This window comes from Lethenteron reissneri, chromosome 26 (assembly GCF_015708825.2).
Source record: "Lethenteron reissneri isolate LAM-NWPU_2019-01 chromosome 26, ASM1570882v1, whole genome shotgun sequence".
Taxonomy (NCBI): Eukaryota; Metazoa; Chordata; class Hyperoartia; order Petromyzontiformes; family Petromyzontidae; genus Lethenteron; species Lethenteron reissneri.
In genome coordinates, this window is record NC_083804.1 from 8,520,739 (window position 1) to 8,541,169 (window position 20,431).

General features: G+C 53.6%; 1 protein-coding gene across 19 annotated transcripts in view; it reads right to left on the reverse strand.

The window, feature by feature from the left end:
- The window catches only part of LOC133347578 (immunoglobulin-like and fibronectin type III domain-containing protein 1), an 80,799-nt gene extending 61,565 nt beyond the window's left edge, over window positions 1-19,234 (reverse strand). For 17 of the 19 annotated variants that reach the window (XM_061559966.1, XM_061559965.1, XM_061559963.1 and 14 more), the window contains exons 1-2: window positions 19,092-19,234; window positions 1,126-1,243 (exon numbers count right to left, since the gene is read on the reverse strand). In XM_061559966.1, the coding sequence (XP_061415950.1) occupies window positions 1,126-1,210 (85 nt within the window). In that variant the 5' untranslated portion in view covers window positions 1,211-1,243; window positions 19,092-19,234. The remainder of the gene's footprint in view (window positions 1-1,125; window positions 1,244-19,091) is intronic. The other 2 variants (XM_061559948.1, XM_061559949.1) reach the window with 2 other exon arrangements.
- Between the last annotated feature and the right edge of the window lie 1,197 nt (window positions 19,235-20,431).

Here is a 20,431-nt window from a genome sequence, read left to right on the forward strand (position 1 = left end):
CCCCCGCCGGCTAAATTAATCCCGAGGGCGCGCGCCTGGGTCGAAATAATTCGGGGCTTGCCGCAAAGAGGCACGGAGCTTGCAGAGCAGCGAGTGGCAGATGTCGGGAACTGAGTCACCCCCCCACGAGAGAGATTCTCTCACCACGCTTCCCCGAGTCGCCGGCGTCGATGCCCAGTGTTTCTCAAACTTTGTTTAGGCCTGCCCGAACCGCTCAGCCGATGTCAAAATTGCCGTGGACCGCATAGCCCCCACCCCCCAACCCACCCACCCGCCTCTGGTGATACAAACACATTCACTTCTCTCTGTAAATCCCAGCAATACTAAATTATTCATATTACCGGATTTTTTTTTAATGCAGCTATAAGGTTGTTTTTTTTAGGGGGACATTTAGAACTTAGGGTTAGGGTAGTTTACCGCACTTAATGTTTTTAAAAGTTAAATATCATAAGTAAAATATGAATTAATGTCCAAAACAAGAATAAACATCGTCATCATTATTTCATTTGCGTCGCGGCCCCACGGTACCACCTGGAGGACCGTGGCGGAACCACCTCGGTGAGAACCGCCTGCGGCTCGAAGCGACATGGAAGGGGTATTAGAGGTGCAGCGTTGCAGCCCTGGAAATGACTCTCTGTCGCAGCCGCTGCTGGCGGAAGGGCCTCCCAGCTCCAAGGGAGTTCTCGTGAGAAGCCCTCTCGCAAGAGGGGAGTGTGGAACCCCTCTCACGAGCGTGGCCGGACGACGCCTCGGATGCAGCGAGCGGTAGCCGCCGCCCGCCCCCCCCCCCACACTCTTGCCTCCGTCAGTCAACTCTTTTACACCCGAGTTGCACTTTTTACGCACCGAAGTCAGCCGATCGACGAACTCTTTACTGCCGCCAAGGACAGAGTCGTGGGGGAGATTTTCAGAAACGTGTTGTTCCTCCCACTGCCACCACGCCAGGGGGGATTGAATGGAACTGGTGCTACTCATCACCGCACGGCAGCATCGCACGAGTTCATTGAGAAATACAAATGTGATGCATGGGTCACGAGCGTAATAATACATTTTGAAGCACGTACACAATCGGCGTGGGACAAGGCGAGGCTGGGTGGGTGGGTGGTTGGGAATGGGGCACTACACCTTTTGGAGGTGCGAGGCTATTCTTTGAGACGCCATCCTTGCTCGGCTGAACGTCCGAGATGATGACGGGCGGCTTCCGAAGCATGGCTGCTGCTGCTGCTGCTGCTGCCTCGGCGAGCTACGCACACAGAGAGACACGCACGCACACCAGTCGTCGTCGTCGTCACGATCAATGCGATGTTACAATTGTAATTGCTGTCATAGCCGTAGAATGGTCATCAAACGTTCAAATAATCACAACCATCAAATGTCAATATTAACACAGCCATCATCATCATCACTAGCATAATGATCACAACCATCACCATAAGTGTCGATGACCACAACCATCGGTAGCATAATAACAGCCATAGTGATCACAACCATCTTTATCAGTGTCAAAGTGATCAGCATTACGGCGTAGAGCCTGTTGAGACCAGAACTTCTGTTTTGCTAGGAAGAGCTGTTTGGTTCAAATAGAAATGTCAAGAACGTATTACCAAGAACATCGGGAAATGTCAAGATCACGTTTGCCTGCCTCAACATTCCCGCACCTCCGATTCGTACGGTTGGCTATGTACCGCGCGAAAGAAGTTCAACATACATGCAGTACATACAACACTCACATTGTGTACTGTATTGTAATGCCTAACATGGATTCTGCTTTGCATACGTAAATACAAAGACATAGATCCCTCATATCGCCTTCAACAGACGGTTGGGACAAGTGCTGTTAGTGAGGACCTATGAAGGCCGACACGGCAGATAAGGGGATGAAGTGGCCAACACCATGCCCGGCCACCTTTGTCTCCCTAGTGGCGATGTTTACACACCGCACCAGGTACTCATTCGTTTCGGATAATTGTCACTGGTGTTGCCGTGAGCGGGAATGGAACTCGGTTTGCCGGGTTTGGAGCGCAGATTTTCGAGTGAGTGATCGGGTTAGAGCGAGAAATCTGCTTGGCTAGTGCAGTTAGGATTAGCAGTAGGGCTCGAATATGCTTTGTCTATTTTGGTAATGATGAGCTGTAGGGGCTAGTGCTAGAGATTCGTGTTATCACCTCTTATGGATGGGTTTTTTTTTTGTATTCTACAGCTACTCCAGTTTCCTGCCACGTGCCATAAAACTGCATTCATAGAATTGGCCAATCATCAAAATGTTGCACAACCCTCCTTAACAGGAGCATTGGTGCTTCCTGAGGCTTTTCCTGGATCAAGGGTTTTGGCATGAAAATTACGTTACGTGTTATTTGGCTGGCTAACGTGGTTGGCATTGGCGGTTATGGTTCGGAGTGGAATTGGAGCGTGGTGCTATGGGTCGGAGTAGAGTCGGGTTACAGCTAGAGGTAGGGCTAGCGTCTGGTTGGCTTGTGTGGTTAGGGTTACGTGTAGGAGGAATAGAGGCGAGTTGGCTAGATTGTTGAGGAATTAGTGTCGAGCGAGCATTCGGCGAGAGCGAGAGATCTGGCGACCATCTGATCGGCTAGGTTCGTTGGCGTTAGGGTCGGGCTTCAAGTTGGCTAGCGGGGTCAGAGGTTAGGGCAGAGCTACACGTGGAACGCGTGCTGAGGTCAGAGAGCCCGGGGTTTTGCTGATTGCGCGTAACACGAGCAGGTGATTATTTTAATGAATTCGAATAATTGTAAAGCAGAGGGAATGATTCATGAAGCAGCGGCTGCCTACCGCTGAGCTGTCCCGTTGAGACTGCGAGGAATTAATCAGCGGAAATATGAGGCATCCCTCACGCCACTTTACCTGAATCGGAGCCACGGCGCGCAGTGGTGTAACGAATTCAATAATTAACGTGGGGTTATTTATTTATTCTAGGGCTCGTGCTAACGCCCGGCCAGTTTGTGCTGGCTGGTCACGGGGTAGAAGCCGCGGCCAACGACTCACGAGAATGCAGAGACTGAGAAAGTGGCGACGATGATGAACGCGGTTCAGGGAGCGGAGGACGACAACCGCTCGCTGGGAATGAGACCGGGGGGGGGGGGTAGGGTGGGGGGATTCACTTGAAGGGCTGCGACACAGGAGCGGGGAAGCGAACGCGGACAAAAGACCCCGGAGTTCGATGGACGCGGCTGTGGGGTACATCAGATCAGGAGAAGAGGCGAGGATTGAGACCGAAACGAAAAGGCGGTCGAGACAGGCCGAAGAGCGAGAACCCGTGGCGGAAATGTGTTCAGCCCCCCCCACTGCCTCATCGTTCAAGAATTTCCTGGCAGAAAGGGACCGATGATGAGGGGTTTAAGTTAGAGCCAGCGCGAAGGATCGTACTCGCGACGAGTTGGCTCGCGTGGGTCTGGGCGGGTGCGCGCTTGGCCAGTTGGTCACGGTTCTGACAGAGGGACAAGTCCGTGGGAAGGCGAACAGTCACAGGCGGAGTTTGACTTACAGTATCTATATTTGGGGGGGGGGGGGGGAGGAGGTGGGCCAGGGGGCAGAGGTTCGCTTTGTCCCTCGCATTAGGAATCGCGGGTAAATTGAATTCATTAAATTTCGATTTAAAGCTTTCGTGACTGCAGGGATTCATCTTCTTGGTTCTTTCGGTAAAGTCACGTAGAATGGAAATAATAAAAATAAAACATAATAAAATAATATAATAATATAATAAAATGATCTAATAATATAATAAAATATTATGTTTTATTTTATTATGTTTTATTTTTATTATTTTATTATTTCCATTCTACGTGACTTTACCGAAAGAACCAAGAAGATATAATTCATTAATTGATTTACTTTTTAAAATCTTATTTGCGCCGTTGGGGGGGGGGGGATAGCCCCTCTCACCCGTGCCCCCCTCCCCATCGCAAACTTCACCCAACGGCTGACCGTACGAACGGATGGTCCCTCGGTCGCTTTCAGAAATTTCTCGCATTTGTCCAGCGGCACGCGCCTACGGGTTGTCAAACGTGATTCGGGTGAGAGTTGACGAGAGGCAGGTGGATCGATCGCCCACGACTCGAGGCTGCTCGGAGAGTTTGTTGAGGGTGGTGTTGGTGGTGGTTCGGGCAGAGAGGATTGGTGTTAATCAGCGGAGGGGCGGGGTGGGTGGGGGGTTTCTTTCTCCGACTCTGGCCGCTTGTCAACGTCCTCGTTCGGCGACGGCGGCGCTGGCGGCGCCCTCTGCGGCACCGCAGCCTCACCACCAATTTTGGTGCCGCGTGTCGCGGTGATTCACCCGCAATTTATTGTCTTTGAAACAAGCCCCTCGGTGCCAACGCGGAGCACACCACCCCCCCCCCCACCGCTCCCCCACCACCCCCTGCCACCCACCACTCCTACCACCCCCCAAACCCCCACGCCCCCCACCACCCCCCACCACTCCCACCACCCCCACCACCCACCAGCAACCCCACCACACCCTACTACCCCCACACCACCCCACCACCCCCACCACTCCCACCACCCCCACCACCCCCTACTACCCCCACACCACCCCACACCCCCCACCACTCCCACCACCCCCACCACACCCTACCAGCCCCCCAAACCCCCACACCCCCCGCCACCCCCCACCACCCCCATACCCCACCACCCCCACCACCCCCTACTACCCTCCACACCACCCACATCCCTCACCACCCCCCACACTCCCCACCACCCCCTCCACCCCATCTTTCCCCCCCTTTCCCCTCCTCCCCAGCAACGCTCCCTTGCCCCCCCCTTCCACCACGCCACCCATCCCCGTAGTTCGTTCTCTCACCGCGGGTTATTTTGGTTGCATTGTGTGCCACCACGGTCCAGGCGACACGTGTTTTTCTTGTTACCCCCCCACCACCCCGCGCGAAACAATTAAAACCAAAGTTTTTCAAGATGTCCGTCGACCTGCTGCAGGACTCGAGAATGAAACGAAGTTGAAGGGGTGATCAGCTACATCACGGGGACCTCCCTTGCCAGTATCGAAATCGAATAAGAGGTTGTACCCTTTCTGGCAATAAAACGGGCGTTGTTCGTATACAAGTTGAAGCGGTGTTGGGCTTTTTTATTCAACGGGTTTACTTAACTTGACTCCTGTGTTTGTCGTGGTCAAATCTTGTAATCAAAATTTCGTCCCCTTCCCGTTGTCCAATCAATTCCACATTTTGCACACGTGCTCAGATCCGGTGACAATGCATGCCTGTATCAAAATCGGCATCAATCAATTAATTAAATCGCTGCTTTAAAGAACTTTACATTTTGTATGGACGCCTTATTATTTATATATATTTGTGTGTAGGTCAAAAACGCCGCGGTCCAAAATCTCTCGAATCGCCTGCTCCGTGTGAACGAGTTACGGAAGGAATCAATTAATTGAAGTCAGCGTTGAAGTGGGAGCAGGCACCGCATCATTGACGTACTTCTCGACCGTGAGTGAAACGAAGTTGTTTTTAAAAAACTTTTCTGAAGGAGTTTATTTTGTGTGGCGCTTTTTTGAGACAGAGAGAAATATAAAACCAAAAATGTTTTTAAGCGGAGTGATTGACAGAAGGTTGAAATCCAATATTCAAAATATCATCATCACGTTACGATTTATCGATTGAAAATATACATCTGGCAGTCACCTTCATCAGCATCGTTGTGGTATTGCAGCATTGATGGATTGAGAGATGTTTGTAAATTTGTTATTTCAGATTGAAAAATATGTTTTAGATTGTAAACTCATTCTGACCATCGAACAAAGACCGTCATCGCATCTGTGCACCTTCACATGCGCTTCTGCGGCCGTCTGGAACGCGCTTCCTTCGGATGTTCGTAAGCGACTGGAGCTTTGCACTTTTCAATCTAAATTTTAAAACTTAATTTCTTTCGAACTGCTTTTTGCGTTTCGTTTGCTGTCCTTTTCCCCGCACCTCCGACTCGCGCGTCTCGGCTGCGTGCGGTGCAAAAGAAGTTCAACGCACGCGCAGAACATATGACACTTTTAAACTCGAGAGAACCCCAGAGTAGTGTTACAAGCGTGAGTACACAGCCGCTGTCCTGCGTGCGAGGCGGCGGTGACACGGTGCCAAAGGTGGTGCCACAGCTCATGCCAAGCAGCGCCGTTGCATCATTGAAAGCCACGTGATCGAAAAAAATAGTGCGTTGCGTAGTGTCGTGGTGTCATAACAAGCCTGCGTGTGCGCATTCCCATGCTATTGTTCACACCACGAACATTAAAAATCCTGGCTAGCGGTCAACTCGGTCCATCATCAATCCAGGGTGGGTAAAATGAGAACCGCTTTTTTTAGTTGGGAAGCCAACGGCGACGGTTCAATCAGAAGAGACTGTAACCCGCCATGGGATCGTGGAATGAGGGTCGCCCTAACGTTTGTTTGGAAATTAACTCTCCATTGTTTTAAATTTAAATTATCGCGCGTCGTTTCGCATGATGTCTGATTTTTCCCATCCTTGTGTAATAAAAGGACTCGAACACTTCTTTCTGTCTTCGTGTCTTTATTCAGGTTCACGTCTTTACCCACACGGCACTCTGTTATAACTCCTGTATTTGTAGCCCCCGGCTATTCACTGCTATTATAGCTTCCTCACCCCTCTGACTCTCTGCTTCATCTACTGTAACCCCCTCCCTGCAGACTTGCTGCTACCCCTATGTGCAGACCCTCTGGCTGTCACTGTATGCAGACCCGCTGCCCACTCTCTCTGTGCAGCCCCGCTGCTGACTGCAGCCTCCTCGCTGCTTCGGGTCGGTCACCGCTGGCCAACGGTGCCGATCCTCGCTCCCCCCGTGTTCGTGGCGATCTCGCCACACCCCGCTTCGCCCTTCGTGGCCTTCCTCTGTTCCTGGTTCCCCGTCACTCTCCCTGCTCTTCCGGTTCCCCTCCTTCTATACTCAACCCCTCTCCCCCCACGTGACCTAACTCCTCCCCCCCTGACGGCACCTCAGAAGGGCCGTTTACAACCGCATTACATCACCCTCCCCCCTAAAGAAAATCCAGCCGACCTCGGCTGAATTGCAACCTGAAAAGCAATGCGGGTGTAAAGGGCCAACACGCAAAAAGACACGAAGCATTGAAGAACATTATAACAATAACACAACACAACACAATCTAACGAAACGTGAGGGATTTCGAGCGAGTACGGGTAGCCGGGCCGTCCCGGACGGTCGGCGGCCCACCCGCCGAGCGGGAACGTGGAAGGGTTTTAGGGGCGACGGGCGCAAGTTCTTCCGTCGCCATTGGAGGCCCGCCACTGTCCCGCTCGCGTCCAGAAACATCCCGTACTCGCGTCCGCGGAGGGATAGGAAGAGCTGCAGGTCCCGTGGGTTCTGCGGCTCCGGTCGGCGTCCCACAAGCGGAAGGTCCTCCTCCCTGCGCTGTCACGGCCGGCTTGTCTGTGAAGGGTACGACAGGCGCTCTCGCAAGGTCAGCAGACACAGGCAAGGGTGAGTCGGCAGCAACAGACCCCGGCAAGGCAACTTGGGGAGATGACGCATCCGGCCGTGGGGCAATGTATGGCTTCAACCGGGACGTGTGCACGAACCAACGCCGTGCACCAACCTGAACACGCGCCGACTGTGGGTTGGGAACCTCAATGAGGCGGACCGGACCCTGCCAAGGTCGATGTAATTTAGGAGATGTACCTGGCCGCACCTGTGGGCAATGAAGCCAGGCCAGGTCCCCCTTTTTCCAGGGACACTCCCCCTTTGAACGTCGGGCACACCGCTCATTCCTGGCCTGAGCCTTGGCAGTAGCCATGCGGGCATTTTCCCTCGCCTCAGCGACACGCCGAACGTTGTCCTTAATATACTCAGGAAGAGGCTTAACAGGCCCCCTCGCACCGGTTCCCAACTGGTCATGAATCGGCGGCACGTTCTCACGGCCGTACATAAGGAAAAACGGCGAGTATCCAGTAGCCGCGTGCGGCGTCATGCGATACGCCGAAAGCACCCCAGGGATATGCAAATCCCAATCAGATTGGTTTTCCCCGACTGTATGGCACAGCATGGCGGACAGAGTCCGATTCAACCGTTCCACCATACCATCCGTTTGCGGGTGGTAGGGGGACGTCCGTATCTTTTTAGTTCCAAGAGCCGCACACACCTCCCCCAACAATTTAGACGAAAAGTTACGTCCCTGATCCGTAAGGAGCCTCTCCGGAGCCCCTTTGTCCATTACATACCCAAATAGAAAGGCGTCCGTGATAGACGCCGCTGACTGGTCAGGCAAGGGCCAGGCCATCGGCCAGCGAGAGAGGTACTCCACCCCCACCAGTAAATACTTATTCCCTTTAGCTGATGGCGGAAAGGGTCCCAAAATATCTAACGCCACCAACTCATTAACCCGAGATACTTTAATCGATTGTATCGGCGGAACATATGGATGTTTAGGCGGCTTACGGCGGGCACAATCGGGACACGCGCGAACGTGACCGACGACATCCGTCGTCATGCCGTGCCAATAATAGTCTCGTTGCAGCGTCAATAGGGTTTTCTGCACCCCCAGGTGTAAAAGTGTGTCACAGTGCAAAGATCGAATCAACTCATAGCGCAATGACGCAGGCACAACGAGACGCCAGTGTTCCTGTATCCCTTCCCTCCACATCAGTAACCCATCTCGGAGAGCAGTTTCCGAATTACCACCCGCACCGACTTCCTTACCCGCCTTCTCCGTTCGTTTCCGTAACGACACCAAAGAATCGTCCAACATTTGCTCCCGAATCCACACAGACCTTGGAAGACGCAAAATCCCGTCAGCCGGTCCCCCTTCAACCGGTCCCGGTGTAAGCGGAGGTTCGAGAACATCCACTGCCCGCGCGACAGGTTGAGGGGGGGGCTGAGCCGGTCCACACCTATGCGTCCCCGACGCACACGCACAAGGGGATTGTTGCGGCAACCTGGACAGTGCGTCCGCGTTAGCGTGACGCACACCCTTCCGATGGTGAATTTGGAAGGAGAATTCTTGCAACGTGTCCAGCCATCTCGCCAATTGTCCGGATGGCTGGTCCATCTTAAGAGCGTACTGCAAGGCCGCATGGTCCGTTCGGACAATAAACGACCGACCGTACAGATACGGTCGAAATTGGCGGAGAAAATACACAATAGCCAAAAGTTCCCTGCGAGTGACGCAGTAACGAGTTTCCGCGGGAGACAAAACCCGACTCCCGTACGCCACCACACGCTCAACACCACCTTTTGACTGGGACAACACCGCTCCAATCCCGGTGTCACTCGCATCAGTATCCAGAATGAAGGGATGTTCAAAATCCGGATAATCCAACGTCGGCGCAGTAGCCAGTAGGTCGCGCAGGCTCCGAAACGCCGCCTCCTCCGGCGGTCCCCACACAAATTTGTGCCCCTTCCCAGTAAGGAGATGCAAAGGCCTGGCGATAGTAGCGAAATTCGGAACAAACCTCCGGTAATATGAGGCGAACCCCAAAAACCGACGCACATCACCCACCGTGGCGGGGGTTGCCCAATCCCGGACACACGCAGTTTTCTCTGGATCCGTGGCCACCCCGTCCACACTAACAATATGTCCCAAGTATCGAACGGAACGTTGCAGTAGATGACATTTCTTAGGCTTGAATTTCAAATTAGCAGAACGCATTCTGGCAAAAACGGCCTCCAACTGCAATAAATGCTCATCAAATGTGCGGCTGAAGACAATAATATCATCTAAATAAATGAGACATGTCTCCCACTGCAACCCCGTCAATACCAACTCCATCAATCTCTGAAAGGTGGACGGGGCTGCATTCAACCCCATCGGCAGACAGTTAAATTGGAACAACCCCTGCGGCGTACGGAACGCTGTCTTTTCCCGCGAGGGCTCGTCAAGGGGAAGCTGCCAGAAGCCCGAAGAGAGATCTAGCGTTGAAAAAAACTTAGCCCCTGACAAGGCGTCGAGAGAATCGTCCATACGCGGCAGGGGATACGCATCTGCCACCGACACTTTATTTAACTTCCGAAAATCCACACAAAATCGTAATTTACCATCTTTCTTTTTAACCAACACGACAGGCGCACCCCACGGGCTATTAGACGGAGATATAATATCCGCTTTCAACATGTCTTCCACTGCCCCTCGAACGTGCTCACGCTCAGCCGGACTCATCCGACGCGAGTTCAAGCGGATAGGGGCCGCGTCCCCCGTTTCGATGTGATGAGAGAGCAGCGAGGTGCGTCCCAAGTTTAAATCGTCCGAGCTAAACACATCGGAATAGCTCGCTAATAATTTATGAATCGCACAACGCTGCTCAGCGGAAAGGGCCGCATTTTCCGCACATAATTCGGCGATCCAACGATCGTCCACCCCTCCGTCGTGTGAAACACCACCCACCAGCCCCCCGTCCGGAATGTCACTCTGAGCCGTAAACGCCGTAGTGGCGTGTGCCACAACGGTACCAGCCGGCACACACACGCTTTCAGAAGTCGCATTTAACACCTGCAAAAACGGGCGCTGATCCGGACGGACAATGGTTTGCGCCCCCACCAGTGCCAATCCGCCCGTAACAGCGGCGGACGGCGACAGCAAAATTCCACAAGCACTCTGCCGACCCGGAACCGGCTTCCGGTATCGTAGGGGAATGAGCATCTGCGAGCCAGGTGGAATATCAACTGAAACTTCCGATAACGCCTGCACCTGGGCAACCGGAGCCGGTCGCCCCCAGGTGGACTGTAAAAACGCCAATTTGCGGCCCCCTGGCAGTTCAATGCAATTTTCATTGATTCTAATTAAAATGGGCATCTTAGCCAAAAAATCCGTGCCCAACAAGCAAGGAACCGCCAGGGACCTCGAAATTAACACAACGCCCGAGGCCGAGACCCCCCCGATAGAAATATTAGCGTCCACCTGTCCCACGATGCCCATACTACCCCCGTTCGCAGCGATGCAGGAAGCGTAAGCCGGCCTCACGGCCCCCGGTGGGATGTTCAAAAGATGGAATATGACATCCGAAATAATGGTCGCGGACGCCCCGGAATCCACCAAAATACGCACGTCCACCCCTTGGATCGACCCCGGTACAGTGGACGAACCTGTAGCGGCCGCGACAACCCGCCGAGCCAACTTACGCCACTGCGTTATCGAGCGACAAGGCGCAGATACTGGCCTCCCATATTTTAGAACATCCGCGTCGCACAACAACGGCGATGAGTGAGGTGTCAGGCCTTGCCGGGTGTCTGGTGCGCACCGACTTGCCTGTGCCGGAGGGTCTTTCTTTGGGACGTCCGCGATCGAGGCCTCCTGCTGGGGCGGCCCCGGAACCCGGGCCCAGCAGTCCCTGGCATAGTGGCCCCGACGGCCGCAGCGGAAACAGTCGACGTCGGGTCGGCGCGCAGCAGGCACCCCGTCCCGACGTGGCCGCGCCGGCGGCGGAGCCCGCGGCCCCGGCTCGCTTCGAGCCGGCCACGGAGTGGAGGCGGCCGACAGCTCCTTTGGGCCGGTCGCATCCGGCACGTACACGGCCTTTGTAGGGTCCCACCCTACGGCCCCCCCATCGACGACAGGACCGCCCGTCCACGCCGTGACTTGTTTCCAGCGGCGGAGATTGAACTGGGCGTCCAAACACTTAGCCGCGGTCCGGGACGTGAGTTTCTCGTGACCGCAAGCCGGCATAGGAATGCCCAGATCCCGGGATAACTCCAACATCTTCCCCAAGATGAGAGGTTCCAGCAGGTCAGGCTCCGTCTCCGGGTAAGCGGCCATCGCGAGTTCCAGCACGGCGCCCCTGTACGCTACAGGCGACTCCTCCGGTGCGCGTTGCCGCTGCACGAAGCGGCGATGGGCGTCATCCGGTGGCTCGTACGCGTCCGCCATTTCGTCGAACACTCCACGCAATGTTTTCTTCTTCGCAGCTTTTATAGAGCGAAAAAAACGAACAGACTCATCGTCAAGGAAAGTCGGAAGCACCTCCAGCGCCTCGGCGTCCGTCCACCTTGCCGTTCGTACCGCCGCCAAAAATCGACAAGCGAACGCACTCCAATCGCCCCCGATGGAGAACTCCTTAACAGTTGTAAGGTGACGACTGCGGCTCCTTGGCCTGCTTCCGTCCGTCACCGACTCTTCCGGCGGCAAGTTCAGCAAGGCGTCGCAACGCGGTGTCGCCAAGATGGCGGACGATCTTCGTGGCGGCCCCAAGATGGCGGCTTCCCGCCTTCCGTGGTGCGCCACGCCCAAGATGGCGTCTTCACGCCGCGTAGTCGATGGCGGCGCCATCGAAGACGACCCGGGCTCCTGCCGATCACCACCATCACCTTCCAACGCCGCCCTTGGCGTGACAAGGTCACACAACTCCGTGATGACGGTTTTTAGGGTCGCCAGTTGCTCCGCCATCCGGGTCCATCTTAAATCTTCGTCCTTCAACGCAGATGGGTCGGGCGCAGCGGCAACCTCCTCCACACCCGGGCCCTCACGGATCTCTCCCTCCGCCGAAGTGAAGCCGACCTCAGGAGGAAGATCGTCGTCGTCCGATGATGAAGCCGACGCCGGAGATGGGATATTCTTCTTCCTCAGTTGTTTCGCCATGCCGTTTCACTTCTGACTCCAGTGTAATAAAAGGACTCGAACACTTCTTTCTGTCTTCGTGTCTTTATTCAGGTTCACGTCTTTACCCACACGGCACTCTGTTATAACTCCTGTATTTGTAGCCCCCGGCTATTCACTGCTATTATAGCTTCCTCACCCCTCTGACTCTCTGCTTCATCTACTGTAACCCCCTCCCTGCAGACTTGCTGCTACCCCTATGTGCAGACCCTCTGGCTGTCACTGTATGCAGACCCGCTGCCCACTCTCTCTGTGCAGCCCCGCTGCTGACTGCAGCCTCCTCGCTGCTTCGGGTCGGTCACCGCTGGCCAACGGTGCCGATCCTCGCTCCCCCCGTGTTCGTGGCGATCTCGCCACACCCCGCTTCGCCCTTCGTGGCCTTCCTCTGTTCCTGGTTCCCCGTCACTCTCCCTGCTCTTCCGGTTCCCCTCCTTCTATACTCAACCCCTCTCCCCCCACGTGACCTAACTCCTCCCCCCCTGACGGCACCTCAGAAGGGCCGTTTACAACCGCATTACACTTGTTCTGGGAGCTTCTTCGGGAATAGATCAACACCTCAGCACTCACCGAGGAGCTGTACACATGCAGCACAAAGCCCTAAAACCTACGCGTTCATTTTAATATCATCACCCATCGCAAGATTGCAGGCGGGTGTGTAATGAGGCATCAATTTAACACTTAACATAAATTATTTTAGTAACAATGCGTGCACTGAATTCCGCGTGTGTGTGTGAGAGTAAATTATTTACGAGATATATAAACTAAAACTATTGTTTATTTTAGCAGGTCAAGCCCGCTGAGCTAAATATCTCTTTTTTTAGAAGCGACCTGACCACAAATGATAACTCAACCTCGTGAAAATTTGTAGCAGCCAAATACTCTAAACGTATGTTCATTCTAAATGTTGGAGGGAAAAACTGGAGGACCCGGAGGAAAATCCATGCGACCACGGGGAGAACATGCAAACTCCACATATACAGCCGTCAGGGTCGGGATCGAACGTACGACCTCCTGTATACCAGGCGAGGTAGTTAACTTATATCTACCGTGAGAATGATACACATTCTATGCAAACAAGACGTAAAAAAACAAGAAACAATAAAAACGAGATGGTAAAAACGAGACAAAAACGAGTTGGATGGTGAGTTGATACATGTCTGGTTGCAGGACACTGCCATCGATTGGTACACCTTAGAGCAGCGATGATTAAAGTTCAGTTTATGAGAGTGCAAGGGGTTAACCAACTTCAAATGACGATATAAGGGGGCGAGTTTTATCGTGCAGCTAAATTTGATAAAGAAAAGCAACAAACAGGGTGCCAAAAGAGTAAAGTTTTCAATCAGGGGACATTGCCGACGATGAGATTTATAATCACGAAACGTGACAAAATGGGGAAAAATACTTAAAAAAGTGTGCACAGAATCATGCTGAGATGCATGCTGGGAATTACACAGAGATACAGAACGAAGAGCATAGTGAATGAGAGAACGAACACCAGTTAGAGACACCCGGTGGACTGTAGAGAAAAAAACAAGTATGTACCGTATGCATGCTGAACTTCTTTTGCACCTTATGTAGCGAAGCGTGCTAATCGGAGGCGCCAAATGTGGGCTTCGAAGGAACGAGCGTGGGCCAATGGATGAGATCAGTGACAGAATGGTAGCCAAAGGAGAGGAAACGCGTCCAAGAATACAACCGCCGTGAGGATGGAGAGATGAGATTGGCTCGCGTGCAGGAGCGAGGCGGATCGTGACACCGCGTGACTACGACGAATGGCGACGGCTTCGGATCATGTCCGTTCAGCGGCTGTCAATGACGACGGTGGATGCGCCAACTTGGAAGGAACACGTGCATCTCTCTCCCTCATACCCAGAGTGTCGCCGTTCTAAGTAATTATTTATGTTCGGAAGGAATTCGAAAAGCATCGGACCGGTTTTTGTCGCTGTCACACACAGACGTCGCACGATGATTCTGGAGAGGTCATTCGATAGCGGCTGGGGTCGCCAAATGGATCCCCGCTCCATGCAGAAGCGCGCGTGGTGGCAGTGATCGACGGTTGCGCCGTCGCGGATTTTCATTTCATCACAGTCACAATGAGTGGCTTCCCTACGGACTCACAGCGAGGCTCACAGACTCACACCGGAGACCCGCAGATACTCCGCATGCAGGCCCCGTACCCTTGATCAGGCCCCGTACCCTTAAGACGCAACGCGATGCGAGTCGCGGTTAGCCTCGCAAACGGCTCGCGTTCAGACGCGCACACACGCGCACAGAGACCAATGGACGCGCATAGAGACCCGCACTGTAGAATGCGATGTGCCGTGCAGATGATGGACTGCTCGTCACCGAGGTCACAATGCGGCGGAGGGGGTGGTGGCTGCACCTGGCACGTGCTGTCCTGACCCCAGGTTTTAGTTGCGGTCCAGTGTCTTGGAGATGAGAAGCCACGCAGTTCCGTTTGGGTAACTCGGAAGGATAAACAATCGGTTTCAATTACGGCTGCCGTTTCCTGTGCTAACCCTCGCACGCGCTGGCTACCCGGTGTCACGTGTAACGAATGACAAATGCACGTGCTTCCTCGCCACGCGTTTGACATTTTTCATTGAGCTAGGGGGAGGGGGGGAGTCACGTTTTCTCCACTGTCACCACGAGACCGTGAACTACCACCCCAGCACCAACCCCCACATTCCACCATCACCCCCCCTCCCACCACCATCACCCACCAGCACTACCGCAACCGCTAAGACTATCCACCACCCAGCACCACCAACATCATCACCATCATCACTACCACCATGAACTACTACCAGCCACCAAGGACTACCCACCAGCCACCAACACCATTTGGGGTGGTTGACAGGGCCCAGCGGTCGCGTGTCTGTCGCTTTCTCTAGAGGTTTATGGTTCGAATCGAGGAGGCCGCCATGGTTAATGTTGCGGGTGTATTGGAACTGCAAACATCCTCGCCGTGTGCTTTACAATGGGCATTAACTATCCCCTGATGTTGTGCAAGACGAGGAATAAGCCATTATGTGCTGGCGTCATGGTCCAGATTTGCCCAATTTGAAATACGTGAAACTACTTGCCGGCTATGTCTGTAAGTCATTGCGTCTTGGGATAGCTTCCAGCTGTAAGAATTGGCGCCAATAATCGATCATTTTTACTATACATAATTATTACTAATACCACCACCACCATCACTACACCACCACTACCAAAAGCCATCACCACCACCTCCCACTCTTGTATGTATGTTGAACTTTTTTTGCACCGTACGTAACCAACCGCGCTAATCGGAGGTGCCCATTTACAATGATCCCGAATGTAACAGCAGGCTACTTTTCACATCATTTGCACACATTTTTCAATAGCTCATCTGAGATTATGTTACACTGCGTCTTGAAATACCCAATTAAGCGGCGACTAAGTTGGAATTGACCATGAATAAACCACATTCTCCGCAGGTGTCCGTACAGGTACGACTGCCGCGTGTCATATGAACACGATGAACACGATGAACACGAAAGTGTGCACGGATTGCTCAGTGTGTTCATGAAGGCGAGGTCAGGGACACTGAGTGGGCAACAGTGAGACCCGAGTTCGAAATCCAGGTTTTAACCTGTCCGTGATGAAACTGGGTTCTTTGCTCGGCTGTCATAAGCTGATGTTCTTAGCTCAGTCACAAATGACCACTGACATGTACCCATTATGTCACATTAGTTTTTGTTCTTGTTGTACTTGATTCGGCAGAAGTTTTACTCCGCGATGTTTGACTGTCACGCGATGAACATTTCTCGGTCTCTCTCTCTCTGGCAGGGCGCATGAGGAAATCCGCTCCCTCGTGTGGATCAGACGTCACTTGCCGCGATCTCGGATTTGGTTCTGCGACATCTGCTTCTGCTGGCCACTCTCCGACGCGACGCTGATGCTCTCTGCACGAGAAGTCGCGAATGGGAGCGATCTCAGGGCGCGGTGCAACACCGATACCACGATGTTTTCGAGTACCCACCACGTTTTACGAGGGTGACCCCAGGTGTGTGATTGATTGTACGCAGCACGAGATGCAACGTTCGGACTCAAACGGGTTGAGATATGAGAATAGGTTTTCCCCTTTTTTCTGGCAACAGAACAGGCGTTGAGATGTTAGAACACCGAACTGAAACCTTTTACAAGGAATCATGTAAGCATTAAGCACAATGCCTGTGGTCAGAATGCAGGCTGTCTCTGGTGTGGACCAATCAGTGTGGTTACTGCAGACATGATTCCTCGTGAAAGGTTTCAGTTCGGTGTTTTAACATCTCAACACACCTGTTTTGTTGACAGAAAAAAGGGGAAAACCTCTTCTCATATTTTGGTACTGGAAAAGGAGGTCCCGTGATGGGTTGAGATATCACTGGCCACTGCTAGTCGAGGTCGTAAATCATATATCTGCGTTCGTTTAGGGAGCCCCCCAATTCCCCACTGAGACACACGCACACGCACACACCTACAGCGTACAGTCCACAAAGACAAAGATCCCCGGTATAGCCTAAACAGACTGTTGGGGCAAGTGCCGTTAGCGAGTAGCACCTATGAAGGTCGGCACGGCGCGCGAGGGGGGTTGTTTTGGGCAGCACCACGGCCGGCCGCCTTCGTCTCACACCACACCAGGCACTCATTTGAGGCTGAGTCGACCTAGCGGAGACCCGGGATCGGTTCAGATCATCGTCACTCGTGTTGGCCCTGAGCGGGAATCGAACTCGGCGCGCCGGGTTCGGAGCGCAGCGTGGCGCTAACCGCTGCACCACCGCTGATGATGACCGACGAAACCCGAAGAAGGGTCATTCCCGAAACGTCGGAGATATACGTTTTTTTTCATTGTTTTACCGAAGAAGGAGACTGGCAATGGAGCGGCACGCAACGAAGTGAAGACGCCATAAAGAGCGGAGATGGAGCAATGAAATGGGTTCGTACGGAGCAGCGCGATGGATCGTGGCACCGCGTGATGAGGGATGGCGACGGCTGGAGGTAGTCATCCAGCGGTGGCTAGATCATGGCTGATGTTGGTGACGATTTCGGCGCGTGACACACGAACCGCCTTTGTGCGCCTAAGAATTGGTGATACGAATCGTTGGTTCCCGATTGTTGTAAATTGTTGCGTCGACGTCGTCCTTACGGCTCACGGGACGAACGAGAAGAGGGCAGAGGAGGCAATACAAACGAGATGGACAATGCGAACGAGAGAGACAAAACTGAGCAAACGAAACGGACAATACAAACGAGATGAACAATGCAAACGAAACAGACAATACGAACAAGACAGTATTATTAGTTATTTCGGTAAAGTCACGTAGAAGGGAAACAATAAACACCTGGTGATGATTGCTTGTGTTGCAGTCGAAACGTCGTGAGAATTTTATTGTTTTATATTTTTATTATTTTATTGTTTCCCCTCTACGTGACTTTACCGAAAGAACCAAGAATATGAATCCCTGCATTCACGAAAGAAGTTTTAAATCAAAACAAGACAGTGTCATACGCTTTGGTTCTTTCGGTAAAGTCACGTAGGCATAAAATAAAATAAACCACGGCGTTTCGGGCGCAACACAAGCGTCCATCATCACCAGTCGAATCGGTGCGAAAGAATTCCATCGACTCATACCTCGAATTGTCACCACGACTTGTGCGACGCTCCCCATGGATGTGCGGTGATCAAACTATCCATCACACGCATCACCCATCACACCTGTCAGACGGGCGCGCGTGACACTGCGCACGTGACACTGTCCGCGTGACAATGCACGCGTGACAATGCGCACGTGACACCGTCCGCGTGAAGCTGCGCACGTGACACTGTCCACGTGACAATGCACGCGTAACAAGGCGCGCGTGACACTGCGCACGTGACGCTGCGCGCGTGACACTGTCCGCGTGACACTGTCCGCGTGACAAGGCACGCGTGACAAGGCACGCGTGACACTGCGCACGTGACACTTTCCGCGTGACAATGCACACGTGACGCTGTCCGCGTGACACTGCACGCGTGACGCTGCGCACGTGACACTGTCCGCGTGACAATGCACGCGTGACGCTGCGCGCGTCACAATGCACGCGTGCGCTCGCCCGTTCAAATGATTCCCCGCCCGACAAAGACCGCTGGGCTCTTTCTTACCCCCTGCGGCTCCACACCTCGGCCCCGTCGCACGCAAGTTTGAAACATCGTTCGAGAATGCAAATAAAAAATGTTCTCCGGTAATGTTTGATTTGTTTAAAACCAAATCAATTCCACGAGGTGGCTTAGAGCGCCTATCACGATGACGATGTAACGCAGCCCTGGTCGCGTTCTCTGGGTTTCGTCTTTGTCTTCAGCCCGTGCCAAACAACTCTCTCGTCCTCGCCACCCAACGCCGGCGCGTCTTCACCAGTTTACCAATTGCATTTTGTTGTTGTTGTTCCGTTGAAGGTACGGACACATTTCACCGCGACACGCCGAACGCGCCTGACGATTACGAATTCGTGTTGTGCACGCGAGCGCGCGGGTACCTGATTTGTGAGCGGCACGTCAACTCGACTTGACACTCGACTCCACCAATTCGCAGTCGAAAAAATAAAAAATAAAATAATAATAACGACCTCTACGCTTCCTGCGTGCGCGTGTGTGCCTCTCTCTCTCGCGCGCGTCTGTGTTTCAGCCGTGCGAGAAAGCCTGGAAGGGCATAAATAGGTGGTCGCCGATTTACGTAAACACGTGGGCCATGCCCTAAAACTCTGCTCCTCCTCTTCCTCCCCTGAGACCCCCTCCCTCCCCACTGCCCCGCCGTTTCTCACCTCCAGCTCGCTCGTTCTGCACATCTCTACCCCCATCATTGACAGCCACCGCGAGTCAAATGTCATCTCGCCCTCCCAGCGCTTTCCCCCTCCCTCCCCTCTCCTCGCAACCCCCCCCCCCTCGTCTCCCACTTCGTCCGTTAACGCGGCGAGGCACACGGAGTGTGCAATTATACTGCACGGCACAAGAGCGTGTTTATTGGGATTCGTGTGTACGGTTTAGCTTGTGTCAGCGGAGGGTTCAGATGAAACGGCGCTCGCAACAACGAGCGGAGCGCCGGGCGGATAAAACGCAGTCGGCTGGCGCAGTGGGTCGCTCAGGCGGTCCATCCTCGATGCATCTCAGTCAGTCAACCCATCACACCTGGGGTCTGCCCCGCGAGCGCTAGGTTCGTGACGGACGCTGCTGGGAAGTTGGAGGCAGTCGTACTCCAGTGAACAACGGAGGGCAGAGGAGCTCAGCTCACAACAACGAGATGGAGCGACGGGCGGATGAAAGCGCGGAGAGTTGGCGCAGTGGGGAGCACAGTTGGTGCATCTGCCAGCCGTCTCAGTTAGTTGACCCGTGGCACCTGGGTCTGGTCCGTGACCTGTGACACTTCAAGCGTTGCACCTCAAAGTGCACCTAGCATGGCACGAGCACTGTGGTGACGTCACCGCTATTGAGTGGTAAATGACGGCTGATGTTCTTGTCGCCCGTGAGTGGCACGTGTGTACACACACACACACACGTGTATGAAACCACGTGTGTGTGTGTACACGTGTGTGTGGGAGCGGTGGTGTAGCGGTTAGCGCGCTGCGCTATGAACCTGGCGACCCGGGTTCGATTCCCGCTCACGGCCAACACCAGTGACGATTATCTGAACCGGTCCTGGGCCTCCCCTAGGTCGACTCAGCCTCAAATGAGTACCTGGTGCGGAGTGTAAACATCGCCACTGGGTAGACAAAGGCAGTCGGGCGTGGTGCTGGCCACCCACCCCTTCGTGTACCGTTTCGGCCTTCATAGGTGCTCGCTAACAGCACTTGCCCCTACAGTCTGTTAAGGCTACACGGGG